General features: G+C 18.8%; 4 protein-coding genes across 4 annotated transcripts in view; 2 read left to right on the forward strand and 2 right to left on the reverse strand.

Annotated features, from left to right (window-relative positions):
* Window positions 1–700: 700 nt before the first annotated feature.
* PGAL8A_00153000 (anaphase promoting complex subunit, putative) lies at window positions 701–970 on the forward strand (the record flags this gene model as incomplete). Its single annotated transcript, XM_028675074.1, has 1 exon — window positions 701–970. The coding sequence occupies one exon, from the start codon at window positions 701–703 to the stop codon at window positions 968–970; it is 270 nt and encodes an 89-aa protein (XP_028526642.1).
* A 5889-nt stretch (window positions 971–6859) lies between these two features.
* On the forward strand, window positions 6860–14674 carry ISWI (SNF2 helicase, putative; the record flags this gene model as incomplete). Its single annotated transcript, XM_028675075.1, has 1 exon — window positions 6860–14674. One exon carries the CDS (start codon window positions 6860–6862, stop codon window positions 14672–14674), a length of 7815 nt encoding a protein of 2604 aa, XP_028526643.1.
* Window positions 14675–16616: 1942 nt separating this feature from the next.
* On the reverse strand, window positions 16617–17772 carry PGAL8A_00153200 (N-acetylglucosaminylphosphatidylinositol deacetylase, putative; the record flags this gene model as incomplete). The annotated part of the gene is made up of 5 exons (XM_028675076.1): window positions 16617–16683; window positions 16783–16821; window positions 16937–17041; window positions 17207–17274; window positions 17353–17772. 5 exons carry the CDS (start codon window positions 17770–17772, stop codon window positions 16617–16619), a joined length of 699 nt encoding a protein of 232 aa, XP_028526644.1.
* Window positions 17773–18759: 987 nt separating this feature from the next.
* Window positions 18760–20000, reverse strand: part of PGAL8A_00153300 (conserved Plasmodium protein, unknown function) — a gene marked incomplete at both ends in the record, with an annotated part of 2511 nt that continues 1270 nt past the window's right edge. The window contains one exon of the mRNA XM_028675077.1: window positions 18760–19988. Within this exon, the coding sequence (XP_028526645.1) occupies window positions 18760–19988 (1229 nt within the window). The remainder of the gene's footprint in view (window positions 19989–20000) is intronic.

Raw genomic sequence — 20000 nt, forward strand, 5'->3', positions numbered from 1 at the left:
TTTTTTTTTTTTTTTATTTTGATATTCTTTTTTTTTTTTTTTTTTTTTTTTTTTTTTTTAAAAAAAAGAAAAATTATATAAAACATTATAATATTGATTTAATGCTAATACTTGTTTTTTATTTTTAATTATAATTTTTTTTTTCGAGATAACAAGACAAGTAAATTATACTATACCATTTAAATAAATAAAGAGAAAAAAAAAAATTCTATATAAAAAATTGTATTTGTTTTTTTAAAATTTAAAACATGAAAATAATAAAGAAAAATATATATGGAACAGGTATACTAAATGAATTTCTTAAGTTTAAAACAAAAATACTTTAAATAATAATAAATATAAAAAAATTATAGGTAACAAAATTTTGTGAAACACTTAAGTATTTTATTATGAAATTTTGGAAGAGTCAAAAAAAAAATTAAAGTGTATATAAATAATATATTATTTTTGTAAAAAAAAGAAAAAAAAAGTCATATTTGTTAAAAAAGTACAATAGTCTTAATAAAATTTGGCATACATTTAATATATTTATACACAAATAATATTTAAATTTATTTTTGGTATTAACAGATTCATAAAAAGTAAATAATCTTTATGCATTGACAGGAAAAAAGAAAAAAATTATATAAATTTAAAAATATAAATATACAAAAGGATATGTGAATTTTTGAGAAAATGAAATATACAAAATAATAATAAAATGCCAAAGGTTACAGTGAAAAAGATTCATGCGGTTGCAAAATGGAAATGGTTAGGAACGTCTACAGATAGTGTGTGTGCAATATGCAATAACTCCTTGGAAAATACCTGTACAAATTGTATTAGACCAGGTGATAACTGCCCTCCAGCTTTCGGAAAGTGTGGTCATCATTTTCATTTACATTGTATGGAGAAATGGATAAAACAAAATAAATTAACTTGCCCTTGTTGTAGAGCAGATTGGTATTATGAGATTCAAAATCTCAATTAATTAAATGATAAATGAATTCCATTATAATTAGGAACACCTTTTGTATAATTCGTTTGCATTTTATTTATACATATATTTGTTTAAATGTGAATATGAGTTTTTAAATGTTTTTCATAATTTTTATAGAAGACAAACATTTAAATAATATTTTTAATTTTCATTAATTTTTTTTTTTCCTAATCCTTAATTATATTATGAAGTTTAAATATTTTTTGCTTAAATTTTCTAAATAATGATTAAAAGTTAATTGCTAAAATTATTTTTTTTTTTTGTGCCATATTACTATTACATTGATTTTCAATGAAATTTTTTATCTATAAAATTTTTTTTTTACATTGTATTTCCTTCCTTCAAGGTTTTCATTGAACATAAAAGATACAAAATTAATATTTCAAATGTATTTTCTTTTTTCTTTCTATAATCGTAAACGAATTTTTTAAAAATACCTATTTACTGTTTAAATAAAAAATTATTATCAATTTAAAAGATACAATTTATGTAAATCAATTAAAAAATACTCTTATGTATATATATGTATTGTTTTTTTTTTTTTTTTTTTTTTTTTTTTTTTTGATGAACAAATGCATAATTATTACAAAAGTTATTTTTTTACATTAACATTCCTATCTTTAAAAATCTCTACTTATTACAATTATTTTTAAAAAATATTCTGAAATAATAATTCTTTAGAAAGTTTAATAGGAACATAAAAAGAAAAAACTTATAATTTAAGTAAATTTTTAATATCATTTTAAATGAGAAACATTAGAATTTATTATATATAAATATTTATATATTCATAAATATTATTAAAGGTAATAATAAAATGAATTAATACAAATTAGTATATTTAATGTATTATTTTTTAATGTGATAATACATTTTCATTTTAGAAGAATTAAATAAATTTTATGGTTTTCTTTCAGTTATTCCACTTAAATAAAGCTTCAAAATATAAAATATTCATAGAAATTATAATGAAGTACCTAAAATATATAAATCTACCTTTTATTTACATCTTCCATAATTTTTTCGTATGGAAAAATTAAATTTACATTTAATAAATAATTTTTAATTGTAAGAATGTAAAAAATAAAATAATATATTTTACATTAAATGTTTTTCAGTTTTTTTTTTCTAAATTATTTTTCTTTGGTACTTTATGAGAAGTGTATGCAATATTAAAATAATCCAAGGTAGATATTGAACACCTTCTTTTTCAATCGTAAACAAAGAAATTATTTTAAAATACATTCAAATAATTTATTATATTAAATAATTTTGTCAGCAAGAACAACAAATTTCCTACAAAATTTTTGAAAGTGTCAAAATAAAAAATAACGAAAAAAAAAGTTATTCTAATATTATAACAGTATAATTAATATAGATAAATATGTATATTCTAGTATTATAAAACTAAAACTAGTATAGACATATATACATCTTTTTTTTATTTCTATTATATATAATATCATTAAATTTTCTTTATGAATATATGTATGTAAATTTATTAATGATTAATTCTTTGAAGAAATATACTGTATTAATGAATCAAAATAAATTCACATGTTTTTATCTATTTTATAAATAATATGATAAATTAAAATATAAATTTAAAATACATTTTTACTCACTGTCATTATTTCTTCCTATCAAACAATTGAATTTTATCTTTCTATTTTTTTTTAATGAATTAATTTTTTAAAAAAATTTATTCACAAAAATATATTTAAATAAAAATACTTTTTTCAAAGAAAAAAAAAAAAGTATAATAAACAAGTTATGATAATTATATTTACATATTTACACTTTTTTTTAAAATGTTCTTTTTTAAAACATATAATTCTTTTTAAATACTAAAAATTCAATATAGATTTTTCCGAATGTTGTATATTTAAATATTTGTTTTATTTTTATATGAAGAAATAATAAAAAAAAGAGACCTTTATATGTGAAATTATCTATATTAGCAGTAATTTAAAAAAAAAAATACCTTTCATATTCTTATATGAAGATTTTAAATATTTTAGTGAAAAATGTTTAAATTGTTGTATATCTTTTAATTACTAAAATATCTAATCTAAATATAAATTTTTGATAATTATAAATACGTTATTTTCCTTACATATTTCAACAAAATGAAAGAAATATTTATATTGAAAATATAAGGCATTTTCTTTTAATAAATATCTAGCAGTTAATATTCATTACATCTACTTCTTATATATATAAAGCGAATAATACTACATTATATTTGTATTTGTTTATTGTTAACCCTTTTAATTCAATTATTAATTATCAATTACATTTCATTCATTTTATATAAAAGTAAAGTAATTATGTAATGAATAGAAAAAATATACGGTTAAGTTAACGTGATATAAAATTACAGGTTAATACTTTTAATTATAGTATAATATTTATATAAATACTTAATTAATAATAAAAAGTAGAAAAATTCATTAAGAATTAAAATTACAATAAAAAAATTTTATCTTATTTTCAAAAAATTTGTTAAAGCAGTTAAGCTAAATTCATATATATATATATATATTTTTATCAATAAAAAAGTAATTCTTTAGTAGTGAAAAATATGTAAAAAGAAAAAAACAAATTAATAAAAATGATTGACATTAACATTTATTTATTAAATATAACTTTAATTTTTGCTCAAAGATTTTTTTTTTTTTATTATATTTCGTTTAAATATCTTATTAATTTTTCCGCGCGTCTTCTTTTTATATTTAATATGTTCATTATTTTAATATAATGAAATTTTTAAAAAATTTAAGATTTTCAATTTTTCATTTTTAAGATTCTCCTCGTATAAAAAATATTAGCTGAAGAAAATAAATTACATATAATTAAAAAAAAAACTACATACATATATGCATATACATATATATATATTTATTTATTTATTTATTTATTTTTACTTATTTAAGAAAAATATTTCTTTTTAATTAAATAAATCTGATATATTTATTTTTATTATAAATTATTATAAAACAATTTTTATTTTTATATATTTTTTAATAATACAAAAACAGAAAGTATGTTTTTATGTATGATAAATTTTTATAATGAAACCACTCTGTTTAAGAATAAATGTTTTATAAAACTAATAAAAAAAAATAATAATTTTTTATTTTATTTATTCATCTATATATTTTGCATTTATATATACAAATATTCTCAGAACATCTGGTAAAATATATCCATAAAAAAGAAGTTAAACGTTTTTGAATGTATGATAGAATATTGTTATATATTTTTTATAATTAATAATTTGCTAATGAAGTTTATAATAGATATTTTAATTAATTTTTCATATATTTACGTGTCTATTATTATTTAACTTATTTTTATGTTGTATTTTTTTCTTATTTAATCTTTTTTAAAAAAAATATACGTGGTAATAAATAAATGAAAAAATATATTTTATGTAGATTATAAATAGATATATAAACATAATAAATGTAACATTCTATTAATATAAATATTACTATAGAAATATAATATAATTCAGTTACATAAAATATTTATACTAATATATATATATATATATATGTAATTATTTACGCTTTTCAATCATGATATATTTTTTAATTTCAAATGTTATCATTATATATATATATAGTATTGTTTTTCATATATTAATTTTATGTTAATATTTCACATTTTTTTAAGACAAAAAAAAATACAAAAAATATTATTAGATGCACATATAAAGAAAAAAAAAAAACAGAAAAAATAAAATTTTTAATAAAGAATATATTTGAGTATACACACAAATGAAATGATATTTTCATAATAACATTACAATTACATAAAATAAAAAATAATTGTGTGCTTATAGTGCATTCTTTACCTTTAAATTTAAATAATAAAAGAAAAAAAAGGAAAGAAAAATTGCATGATTATGAAAATAATCTAAAAAGAAGGTATTATATATATTAAAAGTTATATAATATTTAACAATAATAATAAATTAAATAATTATTATTCATATTTTAATGAGTAAAGGGGAAAAAAAAAATAATATATAAGCTTAATTTATGCGTAAAATAAAAAAAAAAAAAAACCTCATTGAAAATAATTATAAAATAAATAATAAAAAAAGTTAAATTTAAAAAAATACATTTTTTTTTTTTTTTTTTTAATTTGTTTTTATAATTATTTTTATTTTATTATTCCATATTAATTAATATATAATTTATTTTATTATTTACTAAATAGAAATTTAATTAAAAAAATGGAGAAATTTTTAAAAAATAAAAATAAGGAACCTTTTAATACTTTTACAATTAAAAATTTTTGAAGTAAAAATATATAAGTAGAATTATCTTTGTTTATAAATGTAACTAAATAAATTATCTATATTTTAAGTAATTTTTAAATACCCGTTTAGAAACATATATACTTGTATATCCAAATATTATTTTATTTTTGCATTTGCTAGTGTTAATTTTAAAATTTTATGCAGCATTTTATTTATGTTTTTTTTTTTTTTTTTATTAAATGATTCGCACACATACATGAATTATTTATATTCCATTGATTTTTTTTTTTTTTTTAAATATATTATATTAAACATTTTTCTCTTTTTCTCTTTTATTTTTCTTTTCTTTTTTTTTTTTTATTTTTTAATTTTACCTTTTTATTTATTATTTTTCAATTAATAATATACATAAGCGTTTGTATATAAATATATAAAGTTATACGTATATATACTTTTATATAATACATAAATTTACATATAAATATACATATATACATACATATATATGTATATATATTTATATAAATATATATATATATATATATAGATAGATATAGATATATTTTAATTTTCGCTTTTTTTCCTTTTATTTTTTGAATATAACATATTTCCTTTTATAATAATTTAAGTGTACCTTTTTTTTTTTTATCTTTTTTTTTTTTTTTTTATAAAAGTTACTCATAAATGTGTTTAGTTAATTTAAATAAAAAAGATCCTTGCTTTTTTCTACAGGGTATTTTTGTTTATGTATCTTCTTGTATTTGCTTAATTTTGATTGACTTTTGAAATTGTTTTTTTTTTTTTTTATTTTTTGTATTTAGATTATTTTAATATTAATTTAATTTTCAAATTAGAAAAATATTAAGTTTTTTTTTTTTTAAATAATTATGCTAAAACTACTTGTATATGTATAAAAAATAATATGATAAAATGCATGTAGATGAAACTTTTTTTTTTTTTTTTTTTTTTTTTTTTTNAAAAATTTTTTTTTTTTTTTTTTTTTTTTTTTTTTAATTTAATATGATTATATATATTTTTATATATATACATATATAATTCATATATATATATTTATATTTTTATATGTAAATATATATACTTGCATATGAATATATATATAGATATAAATATATATATATATTTATATATATATATATAATTGTATATATATTTATACATGAAAGTAAATATATATATATATATATATATTTTTATTTCAAATTTTTTTTTTTTTGGAAATTTAAAAAGTTCATTAAATACTTTTTCACATCAATAAAATAGTAAATATATATATTTTTATACTATTTAAATGTTTCTTTTTTACTTAATTTCAATATTTTATAATTTTTATAAAAAAATACTTTCTTGTTTTATCATATTTATAAATTTTCGTTTATATTTATATATGTAATATATGTTTTTATTTTTATTTTATATTTATACGTAATTTCATAAATTTTTTTAAAATTTTTTTTATTAATTTGGTATATATTTATACTTAAATAATATATATATATATTTATATATATATATGTGTATAAATATACATATGTATATATGTATATATATTTATATATATATATATTTCTTTTTTTTTTCTTGTTAAAATGAGAATAAGAAAATCATGGTGCACATTATGTCGTGAGAATTTTGAAGAAGGAGATGAATGTATGCAATGCAAACAATGTAAGAAAAAATTTCATAGAGAATGCTTACAAGCAGAAAATTTAATCGATAATAATCAATTAAAAGATATAAAAAATTATTTATGTTATCATTGTATGAATGAAGAAAATGATATTCCAGAAAATGAAGAAAGATGTAAAATATGTAGGGAAAAATCATCAAACCTTGTTTTATTACTATGTGATGGATGCCCTAATAGTTATCATGTTACTTGTTTAGGTTTACAGTCAGAACCAACTACAGAAAAATGGTTCTGCCCTGTATGTAAACCGGAAGAACATAAAAATTTAGATGTTAGAAGAATGAGAAAAGGATTTGTAATTGATAACATGAATGGTGAACATGTTAATTCGTCTACTTGCTATGTTTGTCAGAGACATGGAAAATTATTAGGTTGCGATTTTTGTCCTAATTCTTTTCATCCAACATGTTTACCTGACTTAGATTTTGATAATATCTCAGATCAATGGGAATGTCCTTGTTGTAAAAATGAAGACCCTTTATTAAATCAAGGGCATAAAAGGTGGACAAAAAATGAAATTCAAGAAATTATGAAAAAAAGGCAAAGAGAATTAAGTTTTTGGAGATCAAAAATTATAAAATATAGAAATAGATTCTTATTAGCTCATAGAAAGGATTTACAGCCTTTTGTAAATCCTAGAGTATTTGCAAATTTAACAAAAATATTCAAAAATGATTTTTATAATTTAAAAAATTATAGTGGAAATAAAAAATCAAACAAAAATAACAATGATTACGATAAAACAAATATGAAAAAAGATTTAGATATTGATTCTAAGGAATTTGATGAATACATATCTTCTTTAGAAGATGAAGCAAATGAAAACGCAAATAAATTTATTGAATCTGTGTTTTTGAGTGTTTATTATCCTAATGGAAGAAAAATTGAAAGAAGGCCATTAGTCGATAATGTTCAATTAAAACCACATCAAGAAGATGGTGTGGAATGGTTACTAAAATCTTTTTTAACTGGTGGTGCTATTTTAGCGGATGAAATGGGATTAGGAAAAACTATACAGACTTTATGCTTTCTTTCCTATTTAAAATGCAATAAAATTGATGGACCCCATTTAATTGTTGTTCCTTTATCTACTGTTGGAAATTGGTTAAGAGAAATACATAGGTTCACACCTCATCTTACTTGTATTAAAATTTGTGGATCAAAAAATGAAAGAACTCATGCTAAAGAGGATAGATTAGCGGAAAAGGGATTATATGATTTATATGTAACTACTTACGAAACAGTTAAAAATGAAGAAGAATTTTTTGTAGAAACTATACCTAAATGGCAATGTATAGTATTGGACGAAGCTCATAGAATAAAAAATCAAAGTGGTGCTATTAGACATTCTATGGATAGAGTAGTAGGAAATATGCGATTATTACTGACAGGTACTCCTTTACAAAATAATTCTGCGGAATTATTTACTTTAATTAATTTTATGTTTCCAGATATATTTAAAAACTCTGAAATAATAGAGCAAGCATTTATGAATGCATCACAAAATAGTAGTAATCAGAAAAATAATAATTTAAAAAATAAAAATAATAAAGATGAAAAAAATAATCAAAGTGTAAATAATTGCAGTAGTTCTAAATTAAATGTAGACATTGGCAATATAGATTTAAAGTCTGCTATAAAAGAGGAAGATTTAAAATCTATACGATGTTTATTAGATAAAATTATGTTAAGAAGATTAAAAGAGCAAGCAATTACACTTCCAAGAAAAATTTTCCATGATATATGGTTACCATTAGGAAGTTTATCAGCACATTGGTATAAAAGGCTCTTAGATATTAGATCAATGGTAGAAGAAAAAGTTAGCGTAAAAAAATTATTAGGTTTAGTTATAAAAATGAGAATTATATGTGGTCATCCCAAAGGAATTGTTAGTAGGCCAACACAAATGGAAAAGTTATTTGCATTTTTTGAAGAGGAAAGTGAAGAAATTAAAGAACAAGTTAAAAATGATGCAATGAAATTAAAAAATGTATCAGGGAAAGAACATATAGAATCTTCCTCAAAACTTATATTTATAGATAAACTATTGTGTCAATTGCATTATGAAAATTGTAAATATGTTAAAAATTATTCCTCCAACTTTGAAAAACATAAGAAAGAAGTTGCTGCCTACACATATCATAAAATTCAAGAGCAAAATAATACACAAAAAAAAAAAAGAGAACATTCTGGAAAATTTAAAAAAATTGAAGCATTAGAAAACAGTCCTTTATTTATGGAAATTTACAATAAAGGAAAATTTGATTTGAAACCAACTTCAGAAAAGGAAGATTTATTAAAAAATTTTATGCATACTGTATCTGTTGATAATGAATGTCCATATAAAAAGAAAAGGTGTATATATGATAAAGTGAAAGATCTTTTTAAAAATGCTAATAATCCTAATAACAAAAAAAACATTTTTTTTAAAGATGATAATAATGAAAATGATCTTTCAGATGATCGATATAGTTGTAACAATATGAATAATAATATAGATGATAATGAAGAAAATAAAAATGAAAGTGATAATTGTTTAAATTCTTCAAAGGAAAATGAGAGAAATAACTTATTCTTTGATGATGAAGAAGATAATAGTGATTATAAAAAAAGTAATAGAACAGGTAATGATGATAGTGATGATGGAGAATTTACAAAAAATTATGAAAGTTCATCTAATAAGAAAAAAAAAAAGAAAAGATTTATCTCAGAGAAAAATGTTAATAGTATGAATTCTAAAAAAAATAAAAAAGGAAATAGCAATAGCTTATTTGATAGCAATGATGAAAATTCTGATGAGGAAGAAAAGAATGGAGAAGCAGATAACAGTGATCAGGATGAAGAAGAAGATGAATTGGGTGAAGAAGAGTATGAAGAAAATGATGATGCAAATATCAAAAAAAAAAAACATAACAGAAACAGTAATGAAGACAAAAAACTAAAAGGAAAGAATGTAAAAAGTATCAAGAAAGATGATAAAATTATTTCCTTAAATGAAAATTGTAAAATGATGAATATTAGAGAATTTTTTAAAAGTGAAAAGGAGTTAAATAATTCACGGAAAAAAAGTGATACATTAAAGAGATTGGATAAATATGATATAAAGAAGGAAGAGTTAGACGAAGCAAAAACGGAAGAATTAAAGAAAATAAAAGAAAATAAAAAAGAAGAAAATTATTATGAAAATAAAACAGTAGATGAAAATGAAGAAATAAAAATAGATTATAATAAAGATAAAAATGTGAATAATGATTCCTACAAAAAAGAAGAAATTAAACAAAAAGAAGAAAAGGAGGAAACTTATGAAGATGAAACTGTCAAATGTGATAATGAAGAAAAAAAGATATCAACTGATAAAAATTGTTCTAATGAAGAAAATGTGGAAAATAATGAAAGCATGAAAAAAGGAGAAATAAAAATGCATAAGGTGTTAATATTTACTCAATTTCAACTGGTGTTAGATGAATTAGAAGAATATTGTAAGTATAGATGTTGGAAATATATGAGATTAGATGGGTCTACTAATAAATTAATAAGAGAATTAGACATACGTGAATTTAATTTAAATAATAGCATATATTTTATTTACTTAATAAGCACAAGAGCTGGTGGATTAGGTATTAATTTAACTGCAGCAAATCATGTTATTATGTATGATGAAGATTGGAATCCTTTCATAGATTTACAAGCCATTGATAGAGCACACAGAATAGGTCAGAGAAGGGAAGTAAATGTCTGGAAGTTGATGACTGAATGGACTGTTGAAGAAAGAATGGCATTTCGAAGAGAGCAAAAATTGAAATTAGACAAATTAGTAGTTCAAACTCAAGATGATGAAGATTTGTTAGATAATTTTGAAGAAAAGTTGTCATCTGATGAAATAAGAAAATTAATGTTACATGGAAAAGCAGCTATACAAAATATGAATATAGAAAATACTAATGACTTTTCTTTAGAATTTTTTATCGAAAGAGGAAGAAGAAAATTGCCAATAATAAATGGAATAGATTTAGAAAAAGAAGAAAAATGCACCATAGAAGAGGAAATAAACAACATAAATGAAAATGATATTTATGTGGAAAAAGATGAAATTAATGATTCACAAAATAACGAGGATGATAATACAATTGATATAGATGAAGTTATGATAGATGAAGCGGAAGAACCTGAAATTAGGCATAATAATACGAATTTAACAGATTGTAGTCCAACATATGCAGAAGGAAATGATCAATTATATTTAAGTAATCTTAATAAATCTAAAACATCTCTTTCAAAAACAAACACAGCCACCAATCAATTTGCGTCAAATAATTTGGGAAGTGATACGACATTGTGGAGATCTGTAAGAGAAAGAAAAAAACCACAAAATATGTATACCCCTGAGTATTGGGGAAGAAAACAGGAGGTAAAACAAATAAGGCATGAATATAGATGCTTTATTTGTAATAATACGAAAAATTACAAAACTGTTGTTAAAGATAGAAATGGAAATGATATAGAAATAGATTATGGAGATATGATAAATTGTTTTCGTTGTCCTAAAACTTATCATAAGTTATGTGAAGGAATAAAAGATGAAAATGTTAAAAAAACATGGACTTGTAGTTGGCACGAATGTTGTTTATGCTTTAGAAAATCATCTCAATGTGGTAATTTATTAATACATTGTGCCACTTGTCCTACTAGTTTTTGTTATAATTGTTTTCCTCCAGATTATGTAAGATATTATGTTGGAGAAGAATATTATCATAATCTACGTCAAAGAGGAGTTAATTTTACACCTCAAAACTGGGTATGTTTTTTATGTTCTAAATGCAAAGCTGTAGAAGAACAAAAGAAAAGAAGGAAAATGACTAAAGAAGAAAGAGAAAATGAAAAACAATTACAAAAAGAATTAAGAAGTCAATTGCAAGATAGCAAACAAGAAGAATTAGAAGCCAAAAAAAGAAAGAGAGCTCAACAAATGGAAAGAGATAAATTTATTATAGAGAATAGGAAAAGAATAGATGCTTTAGACCAAAAATATGAAACTCAACTAAGAAATGCATATGAAAATTTGTTTCCAGTTAATTTTGTAAAAGAATTAGTCAATAGAATAGAACATGCAAAAATGTTAAAACAAAAAGGAATTGATGAAGATAATAAAGAAGTCAATAAAAAAAAATCCACTACATTTCTACATACAAAATTACCACATAAACTTTTAGTCTTATGTGAAAATTGTAAATTGCCTTGTCATGCTAATTACAAATATCCAGGAAAATGCTGTTTTCCTTTAGAATTAGATAAATCTTATTTTTATGCCAATTCATCATTTAGTCAATCTAATAAAGAGAGTACCGATAAAAAAATAACTACAAAAAATGATACTTCCAATGAGCAAAAAGATAAGGAGGAAAAAAAAGAAGAGGAATGTAATAAAGTAAAGGAAGAAAATATGAATACAGAAAAAGAATGTGAAAATAATATAAAAGAAATAAAAAAAGTAAAAGAAGAAAATGATAGCAAAATAAATAATGTAGATGAAAAAGAAGATACAAATAAAAAATTAGCATGTGATTCAAAAATAGAGAACAACAAAAATGACGAAGACATTACATTAAATAATTCATTAACCTACAAAAATAGTAAAGTTATCAATACCAATGGTGAAGAAAGCAAATACTTTAAAGAAGCAATTACAGATGTTGCAAAAGACCAAAGTGATCATAACAATAATAAAAATGTGAAATGTGAAAAGGAAAATGAACAAAATGATAATAATAATAATAATAATAATAATAATAATAATAATAATCATGAAAAAGAAGAAATTAAAGGAAATGAAGAAGATAATGAAGAGGATAACTTTAATGAGAAAAAACAAAATAATATAGAAAAATCTAATAGTGAGGATAAATATAAAATTAATTTAAACGAAAATATTAAAATTAATGCTACAACAGATAATGGAAATGAAATAAAAACAGAAAATACTGATAATCAAGTAATTACACCAAGTAACAATGATAATAATTCTATATCTAATTCTAAAGGAAAAACGAGAAGATTTTTAAGAGCTGTATGCTCAAAATGTGGTACAGTACAACTAGGAAAATTAGCTCATTTTAGAAAACATTGTGATAAATTAACAGAAGAAGAAAAAAATGAATATGAAGAAAAAAGAGAAAAATTAAAGCAATTAATTGAATTATTAAATATGAAAAAAATTGAAGATGAACACACGGAAGAAGAATATAAAAATATGTCCATTTTTAAATTCAAAAGTCTTTATAATTATTTTCAGGATAAAGCAGATGATATATTAGAAGAATGTATTCGTGAAATGAAATGGGATATTTTAATATCTACTAAAAAGAAAGTAGTAAAAAAAGAAAAAGAATCAAAAAAAAATTACAATAAAAACGAGGAAGATAAAAATGATGATAACGCAAACTCTAATTCAAAATCGAAATTAACTCACCTTTTGTATAGCCAACCATTAACAATAAGTTCTGATTGTTCAGAAACAAAAGATATCATAGAAATAAAAAGTGATATAACAGATGAAATGAGGGAAATAATAAATGATGAAATTTCCTCATATGCAGGAAAAAGAAAAAAATATTCAAAAAATACGAAAAAAGTAAAGAAAAAAAAAATAAATGATAATATTGTAGAGCCAAATCTAAATAATTTACAAAATGAAAATGAGTTACAAAACTTAATTATAAATCCATTCCATGAACAACTCATAAAGGATACACATAATGTAAATTTCATAAGGGAATCATTCAACGATGAATTTTTAAATAAAGCTAAAGAATTCCTTAGAGTAACAAAAAGTAAATTATTAAACACCTCTTTTTCTGAAAGTAGTGATGCAGAAATATTAGGATCTTCTGAAAATAATCAAAAATTAAATCAAGATGACATAGAAAAATCCATTATTCAGGATTATCTTAACAAAATGAAGAATTCATTAAATGATAATACTTCACATACAAATAAAGATAATTTTAATAATAATTTAAACGAGTTAAATTATACCAATTCATGTGCAAATGACAAAGAAAATATAGATGATTACAAAAATGATATATATAAAAATTCTTATGAAAATACTAATTATTGTATTTATTCAAGTAAATCTAACTCATGTAATAAAGATCCTACTACTAATACAAGTAAAAGTAATGAAAAAATAGAGGAGTTTAATAGAAATTCAAGTTATTCTTTAAACGATCTTAATAGTGATATTTATAATATTGATAAAAACATTGATCCAGAAGAAATAGAAAAGAAATTGTTAAATTTATGTTCAAAAACAAATTTAATGAATAAAAATAACTTTCTCAGTGATGATAAGGAAGAAAAAAGTATTATAATAGAAGATGAAAATAATTTTCTTTTAAAAAAAAATGAAAAAAATTTTCAAAAATGTAAAGAAGTTTCATTAGATGATAGTGTTGATTATGATATTAAAAAAATAACAAATAGTTCAGAAGTAAGTGGTGCAAATAAAGTACAAGAATATATTTTGTATAGAAGAAAAAAAACTAGTAATAGTACTAACTCAAGTAATATGAATGATACCAATAATGATGACAATGATAATAATAATTGTACAGATAGTAATAATATTTTTCAACATTTAAATTTAGAAGATGTGAAAAATTTTTTAAAAAGTGCTGAATTAAACAATAATGAAAAACTGCCCGAAATAAATTAAATATCCAATACATTCATAATTGACACCTGTGGAAATAAATAAATATTTTACTTTTTTTTAGAACTCCAAAATAGGTTTTTAAGGAATAATAAACATTTTATTTTAATAATTAATTATGAACGTTTAAAGAATTGATAAAAATATACTAAATTTGTTATATGAATTAATAAAAGTTTTAAAGGACAAAATGATATTAAATTTTTTACTTGGTAATATATATTCTACAGAGATGAAATTTTATTTAAATATATTAATTAGTATTTTAAATGAACAAATTAAAAAAAAAATAAATAAAATAAAAAAAATTAAAAAAAAAAAAAAATGTATATATATATATATATATATATATATATATATATATATATATATATATATGCATATAGGCTTTAATTATCATAACAAATTTGTCATATATTAAGATTATTGTAAACAATAAAATATTTTTTTTGAAGATTGGATTTATGTCTTTTTTTCCCTTTTATAATTATTTAATATATATATTAAACAGTGTAAAAATATATATTTAAAAAAAAAAAGAATGAAAAAAATAATAAAGATTCTGTATCATAATATTTATTGGATAAAATTGAGGATATTAAGACTTGTATGAGGGCTACCTTTTAAAGATAAGAATTTGAAATAAGACAATGTATTTTTTATATGAAATTATAATAAAATTGATATTAAGTTTAAATTATATGCTTATAACAATATATGTAATTTAAATATTAAATTATTAAAATTTTCAAATGGATAATATTCATTTTAATAGTATTCCGTGTTTTATTTATTTCTTTCACCTTTAAGAAGGAACATAAATTATTAATATATAATATATATATTTATGTGTATATATTATATATGATTATATTTTTATTTAAAAATCATATTATGAAGTTCAAATAAAATATGTGTAATATTATGTTGATATATATTTTTAATAAATTTAATGAAAGAGCAAAAAAAAAAAAAAAAAAAAAAAAAAAAGTTTGTACTATAGTATTTTCTTTTCAAGAAGACCAATAATAATTTTTTTAAATGATTTTTATTTTTATTTATTTATTTATTACAGAAATCAAAAAAAAAAAAAAAAAAAAAAAAAAAAATAAAACAAAATAAAATATCCTAATTTATTTTTTATAAATATTTTTTTATTTTTTTTTTAAAAAAAATTTGTGTATTTTAATTGTAACCTTTTTTTTTTTTNTTTTTTTTTTTTTTTTTTTTTTTTTTTTTTTTTTTAAAAAAAAAAAAAAAAAAAAAAAAAAAAAAGTTTGTACTATAGTATTTTCTTTTCAAGAAGACCAATAATAATTTTTTTAAATGATTTTTATTTTTATTTATTTATTTATTACAGAAATCAAAAAAAAAAAAAAAAAAAAAATAAAACAAAATAAAATATCCTAATTTATTTTTTATAAATATTTTTTTATTTTTTTTTTAAAAAAAATTTGTGTATTTTAATTGTAACCTTTTTTTTTTTTATTATTTATTTATTTTTTTTTTTTTTTTAATGTTTCTAATTATATTATCATTTATTTTTATTTTTATTTTTTTTTTTTTTTTCGTTTTAAAATACAGTCTGAAACTTTTTTTTAACTTTTATTATTTACGTGTTTGATTTAAAGTGATATTTCGTTAAAAATTCATTTTATATAATTTTAAAAAAAAAAAAAGGAAAAATACATTATTTATAAAATTCATAAAAGAAAACCACATCATGTATATGTTTTTATGTTTTTTACAGATATATTTACAAATTTTAAATAAATAATTATATTTTTTGCAAATTTTTTAATTTTAATAATCTAAAATATTACACTTCATTTAATAAACTAAAAGTATTAAAGTATGCATATCTATAAAGAAAATATATATATATATATATATATGTATACATAATTAAGTTTTTAAGGAAAAAAAAAAAAAACATATTAAATTATTACTGAGAAAATATACAGAATAGTATTCTATAATAAACAAATTGCGATTTGTATAAAAACATTAATCTATCAAAAAAAAAAAAAAAAAAAAAAAAAAAAAAAAAAACAACAGGAATGTAAAATTATTTTGCTAGAATTTTTTTTTTTTTTTTTTTTTTTTTTCACCTTAACAACAAAAGAGGATTAAAAAAAGAAATGAGATAGCTAACATGAAACAAAATAAAAAATATATTAAAAAAGAAAAAGAGGAAATAATAATTATCAAGTGATGAAAAGGAAAATTTAAATATTTTAATATGTAAATAGAAAAAAGAAATACCTTTTGTGTAAAAGAAAAGGAAATGAAAGAAATCCCATATATTTATGAATTATATTAGTTGAATTTAATATAAATATATTTATATCTTTTATTTTTGACAATAACCTAAACAAAATAGTTATTCAAATAATCAAAATTTGAAATAAAAACATATAAATAGTATTTATAATATAATATAGAAAGAAAAATGAGGATTATTGAAGAATAGTGATGTAAATAGTATTATGACAATTCATTTTTTTTTTTTTTTTTTTTTTTTTTTTCATATACCGGATACTATTAAAAATGCTTATATGATTAGGATGTCCTGATATTCCATAATTATCAAATGTTAAAATCTATTAACAATATAAATTCATATAACAATTATATATATATATGTATAATAAAAAAAATATATATAACATAAATTTTACTGTTTTAATATTATGCTTAGAACAATAATCATTTAGGATATTAGAAGTATCTTTTTCATCCCAGTAATCCCAACCGTCTTGAATTTTGGGGTTATTTAAAATTTTACAATTTCCTTTTTCACCACCTAAATATGACCATATATTAAAAAATTCTTTTTCCCTTATTTTACCATATCCATAGTAATTTCCATTACTTAAAGATAAAAGAAAAATTTCATTTTTTTTTTTTTTATCAAGTAAAAATTTTAATGTAGGAAAAAAGAACATAATTTCATCATCTGGGTGTGCTATAATTAAACATATATTTTTTTTCTTTTTTAAGAATTCTAGAAATCTATTTTTTTTAACTTCTAAATAGGAAAATAGAATACATATTAATATTATTATAAAACATGTGAATAAAATTTTTTTAAAATCCATAATGAAATATGAGAATGTAACAAATAAAAAAATAAAATTAAATTAACATTATATATAATTTAATAAAAAAAAAAAAAGAGAAAAAAGAAAAACAAAATTAATGGTAACAACTAATTTTGTATAAATATATAACTTAGTATTATATATATATATATATGTTTAACTCCATTTATTTTTTTTTAATGATTTAAATTAAAAAATAAAAATAAATTTATATAGTTTTTTCATTTTTTCATTTTTTTTTTTTTTTGAAAAATTAACAAATTTACATAATTCATTATTATATTTCCATTTTTTTATATGATAAATTTTAACATTATTTGTAAAAAATTTTACTTTTTATGAAATTTTATTTTCCCTTGGAATATTTTAAACGAAATTTTTTAAAACATTTTTTTTAGTTACTATATTTTTTATTTACGAATTAAAATTTTTTAATTTTTCATAATTCTACTTACACATTTTATTTAAAACCTATTTATAGAAAAACTCTTTCAAAAGTTTCTATATTTTTTTTTAATATGATAATAGTATTTTATTTAATCTTTAAATCATAATTTATTATTATTTTTCTATTCCTTAGATACTATATGTTTTTATCTTTCATTATTAAATTGTTTTGTTTTATTCGATTCAATTAACATTTTTCTTTTCTTTTTTTTCCATTAACTCAACAATGATGAATTTATTTTTTGTGTTTCTATTAAATTTTATATTTATATGCTTAAAAAAAGTGTTATCTTGAAAAATGACAAAACAGAAAATATATAAAAAAATGAGAAAATCTTAAACAAAAAACCACATACATATGAAAGGTAGCTTTTATAATGTCTTATATGCATATTAGATTTTTTAAAGTATTTATATAAAAATGAAAAAAGAAGAAATTTTAATATATATTTATTATAAGAATATTAAAACAAAACAAAAGTATTAATTTAAAAAAAAAAAAAAAAAAAAAAAGAGCTTATTTTCTTTTTATTTATTTTAAACGCTAATTATTTTAAATACATTGTTGAAAAATTCTTTATGAATTAAATACTCCCCAGATGATGTACAAAAAAATAACTCGGAATCATCAATGAAGATATTTTCTACAATATATTTATCATAATTTTCATACATTAACTCTTGCAAATAAGATTTTTTTAGAAGTGATATATAAAAATTCATTTTATTTGAGAGACGTTTCATCATGCAAACAAGATTTTCAATTTTGTTGATATTAAATGGGTTCATTTTACGTAGTCCCATTGATTCTATACTATAATTTTCTCCTTCCATATCTTTTAATTTATAACGTAATACATATATTTCAGTAAATTTAATTAGTTTAGAAAATGTTAAATTATCTCTAGAAAAAAAAGTTTCCTTTTCATAATAATTTGATAACATTGAACTAACCGTATAAATTACATCAGCCATACTATCCATACATAAATCAAGAATATCTCCTTTGCTTTCACTTACACTATTAAAAATTGAAAAAACCATATTTCTCAAATTTTGAAAGGAAAATTTTTCATTAAATAAGGTTTTAATTTTTTTATTTTTATTAAACATATCCAAATTAATTTGATTAAAAAACCAAGATATAGTGGTCATTATACGTATAGAACAAATATTTTTTATGTGATTAGTATCTCTTAAATAAAACAAATCTATAAATTCTCTTTTCTTTAAGATAGAATCATTAATTTCTCTAATATAAATTTTTTCCATTTCATCAACAATACTACTTGAAATATAGATGAAATTATAAATTTGTTTAATGTAGTAATGTAAATTTGATTCATTTTTTATAGGTAACAAATGAATTATGTTTTCATCTATTTTTTTAATATATTTATGAGGTTCTAAAAATTTTTCTTTGGAGTTATTTAATAATTCTTTATTTAATTCTTTAACTTTATCAAGTGCATTTCTTAAAACTCTGCAACTATTCAATAATGATTTTTCATTTTCATTATAACATTTAGTAAAAAAGCTTCTAATAGTAGTTATATATTTACCAACATCCTTATTAAAAATATGTAAATCTCCTATTAAATCCATGATATTCTTGTTTATTTCTGCAGATAATTTTGTTAATAATGAATCACATGCAAAGTTCATTTGTTTTTCATCATATGGGTTTACATTAATCAAAGAATACATTAACTTAGAAAGAACATACGTTATTGGGTAATTAATAATTATTGACTGTCTTAATCCACCTATTAATAAAT

The sequence above is a fragment of the Plasmodium gallinaceum genome, assembly GCF_900005855.1.
Source record: "Plasmodium gallinaceum strain 8A genome assembly, contig: PGAL8A_v1_65, whole genome shotgun sequence".
NCBI classification, from domain to species: domain Eukaryota; phylum Apicomplexa; class Aconoidasida; order Haemosporida; family Plasmodiidae; genus Plasmodium; species Plasmodium gallinaceum.